General features: G+C 40.0%; 1 protein-coding gene across 1 annotated transcript; it reads left to right on the top strand.

The window, feature by feature from the left end:
- Positions 393 to 2,891, top strand: LOC18604583 (protein NRT1/ PTR FAMILY 2.11). The gene is made up of 4 exons (XM_007037135.2): positions 393 to 564; positions 644 to 861; positions 1,147 to 1,706; positions 1,792 to 2,891. Exons 1-4 carry the CDS (start codon positions 456 to 458, stop codon positions 2,699 to 2,701), a joined length of 1,797 nt encoding a protein of 598 aa, XP_007037197.2. The 5' UTR covers positions 393 to 455; the 3' UTR covers positions 2,702 to 2,891.

Here is an 8,768-nt window from a genome sequence, read left to right as displayed (position 1 = left end):
AACGAGTGTGGTGAGCTGTCATTGGTCCACTAAATTTTCTATCATATTTCAATAAAACATTGAATATTTGTCCTTTGCTTTTGTTTTAATGTAATTTTAATTTAATTGAGAAACCTCAACCACTAGAGAAAAACAAGTTTGTTTGGACTCGTGGTCAGAAAAGACAATGTAACATAATGGCAATGAATACTCAAAGGAGCTATCGTATTCTCTACAGGCAAGGTGGTAGACTCGTATGAATCAAGTCAAGAAATATGGTCTAAAAGTTGGCTGTGAGAGATTTGACTAGCGTGCCAATTGGAAGCAAGGTCAATGTGAACCGTTAATGTCGGAAGGACACCACGATGTTTTGCCTCTCAATGTATATGTTCACACTGACCGATGCAATTAATATAGGATAAGATCATGGCCTCTTGGAATTAAAATTGTGAGGTAAGAAAAAAGAAAGTACGGCAATGGAGAAGAATGACAAAGAAGCAATGGAGACGAACCAGAAAACAGTCACAACTGATCATGAGCCTGAAATCAACTACAGAGGATGGAAAGCCATGCCATTTATCATAGGTTCCTTGGAGACAGCTTTTTGTTTGCTTCATGCTTCTTTATCTCTTTCCTTTCCTTAATTTTGAGTGTAACATGGCAGGGAATGAAACTTTTGAGAAGTTGGGAGCCATTGGTACCTTATCCAACCTGTTGATCTACCTCACCACTGTCTTCCACTTGAAGAGCATTACAGCTGCAACTATGATCAATGTCTTCAATGGCACCACAAACTTTGGAACTCTGCTCGGTGCTTTTTTCTGTGACACTTACTTTGGTCGCTATAAGACCCTGGGATTCGCTACAGTTGCCTCTTTCGTGGTAATAAGACATCCTTATTCTCTACTCATCATTTTTCGATGCTGAGATTTTTATAATAGTTGAAAAACCCAAGGAAAGTAACACTAAATAATATTGATCCAACTTAACAGAGAGCTGACAGGCTATTGATTCAACTAAACTTTACCAATTTTGTACAGCAGACTTGATTTGTAGGTTGGACGCACGAGATCATAACAAAAATATTTCCATAGCCGCAGTTTAATCTTGATTCATATGAATGCATCTAATCCTTTGGTATTCTTTCCCATTCTTTTGATTATGAAGGGACTGCTAGCAATACAACTAACAGCAGCTATCCCAGAGTTGCATCCTCACCGCTGTGCAGCACAAGGGAACACCGACTGCAGAGGGCCAACAGCAGGGCAAATGGCATTTCTGCTTACTGGGTTAGGACTAATAATTGTCGGAGCTGGCGGTGTTCGACCATGCAACCTGGCATTTGGGGCGGATCAATTCAATCCTAAAACAGAATCTGGAAAGAGAGGAATCAATAGCTTCTTCAATTGGTATTTCTTCACCTTCACTTTCGCGCAGATGGTATCCTTAACCCTCATCGTATACATTCAATCAAACGTGAGTTGGGCTATTGGCCTCGGAATTCCAGCAATTCTGATGCTTATAGCTTGTGCAGTCTATTTCGTCGGTTCAAAAATATATGTCAAAGTAAAAGCCACTGGTAGTCCACTGACCAGTGTAGCACAAGTAATACTGGTAGCAATCAAAAAAAGGCAATTAAAACTACTGGAGCAACCTTGGCTCTCCCTTTTCAAGTATACTCCTCCCAAGTCCATCAACTCCAAGCTTCCCTACACTGATCAATTCAAGTAAGCAGCTTTGACTATTATGCGAAGAATACATGTTTAAAATTAGATTTTACTCTTAATTTACTAAGTAGGTATTGTTTATCAGATTCTTGGACAAAGCAGCAATTATGACACCCCAAGACCAAATAAACCCTGACGGATCACCAGCTGATCCATGGAGACTTTGCAGCATGCAGCAAGTAGAAGAAGTGAAATGCCTGTTGAGAGTGCTTCCTATATGGGCATCACAAATCATCTATTTTGTTGCCATTGTTCAACAACAGACCTATGCTGTCTTCCAAGCCGTTCAATCTGATAGACGCCTTGGAAACAGCAACTTCAAGATCCCAGCTGCAACCTATGTTGTCTTCTTGATGCTCAGCTTGACCTGCTTCATACCTATATATGATCGAGTTATTGTCCCATTTCTTCGTAGAGTCAGGGGAAAAGAAGGGGGTATTACAATCCTCCAGAGGATTGGCATAGGGATGTTTCTCTCGGTAATCACCATGCTTGTATCTGCGGTTGTTGAAGAACATCGAAGAACTATAGCTCTCACTCAACCAACTCTAGGAGTTGCACCAAGAAAAGGAGCCATTTCATCTATGTCAGCCTCATGGTTGATCCCTCAATTCACCCTTGGTGGACTGACAGAAGCATTTGCGTCCATTGGCCTAGTTGAATTCTACTACAAGCAGTTCCCGGAGAACATGAGAAGCATTGCAGGGTCCCTATTCTATTGTGGCTTGGCAGGTTCAAGTTATTTTAGTAGCTTATTGATCTTAATAGTTCACAGTGCGACTAAGGGGGCTTCCACTGGAAATTGGTTACCAGAGGATCTTAACAAGGGAAGATTGGACTACTTCTATTATACGATTGCTTGCTTAGGAGTCTTAAATCTGGGCTACTTTTTATTATGCGCAAGATGGTATAAATACAAAGGAAACGAAGACAGCCTTGAGCTTGAACTTGAAGTTAATGGCGAGAAAAGCCAATCTGATAAATCATTCGTATGATAATTAGTGATATTCATAACTAGGAGATTACATTCATCATATCTAATTAGAAAACCCTTCTCTGTAGCTATACATGATACCATCCAATTTAGCAGCAATATGCAGTTGCAGGCCTTTTAAAGTATCAAGAAATAAGTAGATGTTGCATTCGGTGAAAAAAGTGGGAATACGAGTTTATTGCATCCCTGAATCCATGCATATAATCCTAATCATATTATTGTATTTAATTTATAAAAACTTTATCAATGTGGTTGGAAAGTAAAACGAAACAGATTCATACCAGATTCCTTTGATTGTTCAAATGAAAAGGAAAATCTCAGAAAGAGAAGGAATCAGCATGGAAACACCATTAGGTTTACGTCTTAGATAAAAAGGGAGAATATTATTCTCAAGGAGTTATCAACGTTGAGTCAAGGAATTCCTAAGCTACGCAGGATATGTGTTGTGTCAAAGCATATTCCTAAGCTACGAGGTTAACTTCAAATCTGCTCCAGGAATGTGTCCCGAAACTAGAAAGGCAAGCATATTGCATGGGACCATTTCCATTTCTTCCCTTCGATTACCCTAAAAAATGTTGGGAAAAGCAAGGAGGGTTGATTGGAACTGATTGAAAGATGGAACTTTTAGTGTTGAATATCCACACCATAGCATCAAAAAGAACATACCGGAACACGGTCTTACAAGTGACAAGGGGAATCTGTTTCGACTTTTTGGAAGGAAAGTGGAAAACCAACTGGTCTGGGAGTGGACTTGTGATGTCAGGAATGACGACCAAATCCAACTTGAGATTGACAACAACAGATCCTCCTAATGTTAAAAGCTGGCCTCAGCACATGAATAATATATGAATAACCAAAAAATAAAAATCTTCCAAGTTTCATTTCCTATAGAACTTCCCTTGAGGCGAACAATAACGACAAATTAACCACTAGCAGTAGCAGACCAAGCTCAAGCCCATTCAAGACCCCATAAAAGTGCATGAAGAAGATGAAACAGCTTTCTGGGATTTCAGGTTGTTGTGTTTCAAATCATGGTAGTAGAAATAAGAGTACTTTTCTTAACTAGGCTCCATGCATAAAGCGTTTCTGAGAAGAGGCTTCTCCATAATTTTAACTGTTTTTAACCAAGAGAAATAAAATTTGAACAAAATTATCCTTAATGAATTCGACCCATTCATTAGACTCTGCGCGTCAACCCGAAACCTATTAACGGGTCAAGTATGTTAATATGGTCCACAACTCCTCAATTCTCATCAACAGTGCGTACATCTCCTCATAAGCAATTCTGTCAAAAGTATTCCTCGACAGTTCAACTTTCGAGTATTTTCGAAGTGGTAGGAGGATTTTGGAGTGGTTATTATTCACATAAAGGTAGTTCACATATTGAGCAGTGAGAGGAAGTTGACATTACGCGGAGAAATGTATAATATTTTTTTATTTTATTTTGAATCATGTGAAGAAATGGTTATTCTTCATGTTTAGGGTTTAGGTTTTTGAGCATAAACCTATACATATTGCTTGTTCATATTGATATTCTTGTTGTTTGAAATTGTTGAATATAAACATGAAGGTGGTATTGTTGGTGTTGTTGGGGTGGAAAGGTGACCGAGCATGCGTGACTGGTTGATATGTATACATTATGACCCTTTGATAGGAATAGGGTTAAGGGTTTAGATATTGCACGACTGAGGGCTTGCTTATGTGGTTGGCACCTTATGCGTGACTGGATTTTGGCATGGGGTCACTTAGGGTTTACATGATTAAATTAGGGTTCAACATTGCGTGACTGGTTGATATGCGATTGCGTGACATATTGATGGGTCATTGCGTAACAGCATGATTGGAATTTGGCATGGGGTTAAGGTGTGCCTGATTGCAATAATGTTTAACATTGCATGACTGGTTGATAGGTCATTGCGTTACCTATTGATAATTCATAACATTACGTGACTTGTTTATAGATCATTGCGTGATTTAATGTTAGTAATTGCGTGACGAATTGATAATTCATAACTGCATGAACTTTACGTGTATGGCATTGCATGACCGACATTGGGTACATTTTGTATTATTTTGGGTGAACTGTAATGCTTTAATATGTATTTGTTGATTTACTTAATAATCCATGCTCGACACTTGCATTAATTATTCTGTTTCAAGATTGTCTAAAAATAGTTAAAATTATTATGAGGATTATTTTTTGAGTGAGCTTTTGAGGAGGGCTATTTCTCAAAAATTCCTCTTGTTTTTTTGTTAATCAACAATGATGGTATTAACATGACTAAAATGAAAATGTTATCTGTTTTATGTTGCAGATGGCCAACACAAGAATAGAGCAGGATAATATGGAGTCTTTGCTTTGTGTGTCGAGGCACCGGTAGAGGTTCAATGCTGACATTAACATCCACTGTAAGTGGTCACATCTGTGCATGATACGTGAGATGTTGTGTAAAGTAAACAAGTTAGAAAACTTAAAGAGAGCATGCTTCGGGCATATGATGGAAGTCGAATCGAAAAAGAGTTTATTATGTGCCGGTCTCGTGTACAACCTAATGCTACGCAAAATCAACGAACCTGATGCCATCGAGGATGAGTTATGGTTTGTAATAGGGAAAAGGAAGGCTCGATTTTCGAAAAGGGAGTTCTGTTTGGTGACAAGACTAAAGTTTGGTGCCCTATTGACCCTTATTGTCAATCTGTACGCGGCCCTCCCTAGAGGAATTCACCTACGATATTGAGGATCGGGGAACGAGGTGAAGATACAACACGTTTTAAAGAAGTTCAAGGGAGGGCAGTTTCAACAGGAGGGAGACGCAACCAAGATGGCCATCGTCTTGATCGTGACCAATGTTTAATTTGGTCAAGACTACAGACGATCAGTAGTTCCATAGTTGTTGTTGTTGGTCGAGAACATCGACGAGTGGAATGCGTTCCCATGGGGCACATACGTTTGGAGTTTGACCATCGATTACTTGATGAGGGGTTTCGAACCTCTTGCGGTGGGTGTACCAGAGAAAAAACGTTACCACTTCTACAGATTTATATAGACGTTTCAGGTAGTCTGCCATACCCTAATGTTTATCATTATCATTATTCTTTTTGCATAAGATTTTATGAGGTGAGTGAAAAATCTTTCACAATTGATGTGCAATGTTGAGCGTTAGAAGCAATTCCTGAAATCAGAAGCTTGTTTGGAAGGCAGCGCCAATCCGGACAACTTTGGCCAAGAATGCTGAAATGGCATTGTGACGAGAGGCCTACAGGCTTCCACGCCAATATTGCAAGTTCATAAATAGAGGGGAACGTGAGTAAAGAAACCATATCATATTTTGTTATTTTATTAAATTTTATTGTTATTGTCATAGGATAGTGAGGGTTATACCTAATGGCAATGTATGTTTTGGTGCAGTTGTGCGTAGTGAGGACGTTAGAGCCAACTGCAGAAGAGATGTTGACCGTATATTGGGCAAACATTGAGGTCAATATCTCCGAGAGGCAGCAATACGTTCCATTATGAAAGTTAGAGGGTCGATCAGAATTCAATCCCCAACAAAGGAGGAAGATAATGAAGCGTAAAGGGAAAAGTACGGTAAAACGAGCTGTTAAGCGGAAAAGCACCATGGACGCAAAGGTCCATTCCCAGTTCACTGCTGATGAGGCTGCGGGTGCTGCTGAGGCACCTGATTCTCCTCTTACAGCTCTTCATGCTGCTTCTCTTAGTGCTCCTCATGCTACTACCACTATGACTCTTCACGCTGCTCATCCTCCTGCTTCTACTGCTACCCCTCATGCTTAAGCACGCAGCCCGCCGTTGCGTCTGCAAATGATAACGAGCATTAAGCTAGAGCTACAACAGATGCGAACTTAGTGGAAGAAAGACCTACAGTCATTGCAGATAGATATGTAGATGCATGCAATGCAATTGGAGATCCAGCAGGCAATGTAGTTGAAGATCTAGCTGGCGATGTAGATGCAGATGTAGTCATTACATCAGCATATCCAGCAGTCACTGCAAGGGCTAAAAGATCGAATTGTCAGTCGGCTGATCGACTGTTATGAGGTATGAGCTTTTATGTTTTTCATCGCGTGAGTTATAACATGTACGATGTATACACTATTCTAATGTGTTTGATTTTTTCAACCGTTTAGGGTCGATCGATGGGTGAAGAAGATGGTGCACGTGACAAAAAAGGCAGCGGTATTGGGGTTGATCTTGACGATGCAGGTGGCATAAATCAGTCAATTGCATATGCTCGAAGTTCACCTTTCATTGGCCCGATCGAACATCATCCTGCTCCTATCCCATCTCCACTAGAGGCAGCCCAGCATTCTCAGCTCACACCTTCTCTTGAGGCTTCACCTCCATCTGACGTCAAAAAGGCACCTCATCCTGCTAGTAGTCGAGCTAAAACTTCCCCGCATCCTACTCCTGTCCCAACTCCAGCAGAGGGCCCCTCGCACGGTGAGATCACACCTTTTCCCGAGGCTCCACCTCGAACTTAGGTGAAAGATGCACGTGTGAGCTTAGCCAGCAAATACCTTTGAAGCCCATACGTTAACCCGCTATTAGTCTAGCGCAAAGCAAAAGATGATTTGAAGGACAGATATGACTCCTTCATGAAAAACGAGCAAGCCAGGTAAAATGATAACAATACACAATATTAGGGTTAACGGTCCTAGGGTATTTATTCCAGAAACCTTTTGACGTGGGTATTATAAATATGCAGGGTTAACATTCTGAGCATTGAAGGATAAAAGGGCCTCAATTTTTTTCGACTATTGGAGATGCCGACTGAGTTGTTGGATAGCCAACACATCGACCCATGCATCAGTGTGTTGTGTAAGCAGGTGCGCGAGCACCATCAACAACTCTACAAGCAGAAAATATGCATCGTTGACACTACCTTCTATGTAAGTATATTATATGTTAATAAGTTGTAATTATTCAAACGTATTGGGTGTGTATTAGTTAATTCCATCTAACTATTGTGCGTAACGTAATTGACAGCTTATTTTGTTGGGTCTGACCCAAGAAATGAATCCTCTCCCGATCGATAAGACATTCAAGGCAAGTCAAGCGGTAATGCTAGACCATGTGCTTGAGTATGCGAGGGGTGGGAATCCTTTGTGGGGTTTGCCATGGCATCAAGTTGACTCAATTCTCGTACCATGCTATTTCGACTGCCATTGGGTGGTAGTGCGCATCAACTTACTGAGTTAGGGTATGTCGTTAGTGGACTCATCGTACAGTTGGACAAAGGCAATGAAATCTAACTTACGTGATAAGCAAATGAGTCCACTAACAACATTGTTTCCCATTATATGCCACCAAGCCAGGTACTTTGCAAACTCATGTCATCAAAAGCGACCTTTGATGCAGATGAGGTATAAGTTGAATACAAAGACCCCGATACGGCAAGATTCACATAGTTGTGGGGATTGGGTTATCACCTCGTTGCAGTGGTTGATCAATACAGAGGATCATACACTGAAGGCAAACACCATAGATGGCCTTCGAAAAAAGATTACCCTTGAGATTTTTGCAAATAGCATCACTAGTGAAATTTTATAATTTGTTTATTCTTTTTCATTCTTTTCAATATGTAAATAACATTGTTCTGTATCATGTCCATATTATTCTTTGTTGTATCATTTACATTTTTTTCATTTTTGTATCATTCAACAAAAAAGAAAAAAGGGCAATAAAAACAGTTCGGTATTCATTGATGTGATAAGTATACGGGTCCAATAAGAACAACATTGTTTCTTTCTTTCTTATTCATATCTTAAATTATGTTAGTATTTTGCGCAATTTGCATGCCAGCGTTCATGAGTTTGCATATGCCAACCCCCCCTTACTTTATAGCCTATATGACATGTCGAATTACATTACGTGACATAGGGTTGTAACCAGTTGATATTGAATTGTGTGAATGGTGGAGATGGAATCACGTCACCAATTGATATTGATTCGCGCAAGTATTTGATATGGAATTACGCGACTACTGAATTTTGAATCACGTTACTAGTTAATATGGAATTATGTGACTAATCGATTTGGAATCGCG

This window comes from Theobroma cacao, chromosome 3, assembly GCF_000208745.1.
Source record: "Theobroma cacao cultivar B97-61/B2 chromosome 3, Criollo_cocoa_genome_V2, whole genome shotgun sequence".
NCBI classification, from domain to species: Eukaryota; Viridiplantae; Streptophyta; class Magnoliopsida; order Malvales; family Malvaceae; genus Theobroma; species Theobroma cacao.
This window is presented reverse-complemented; position numbering and strand designations above follow the sequence as displayed.

Excerpts from the sequence above, each read along its gene's own strand:
- LOC18604583 (XM_007037135.2), top strand. The coding sequence starts at position 456 with ATGGAGAAGAATGACAAAGAAGCAATGGAGACGAACCAGAAAACAGTC. Across the intron at positions 565-643 it reads AGCCATGCCATTTATCATAG|GGAATGAAACTTTTGAGAAG; the intron begins GTTCCTTGGAGA and ends GTAACATGGCAG. Across the intron at positions 1,707-1,791 it reads CCCTACACTGATCAATTCAA|ATTCTTGGACAAAGCAGCAA; the intron begins GTAAGCAGCTTT and ends ATTGTTTATCAG.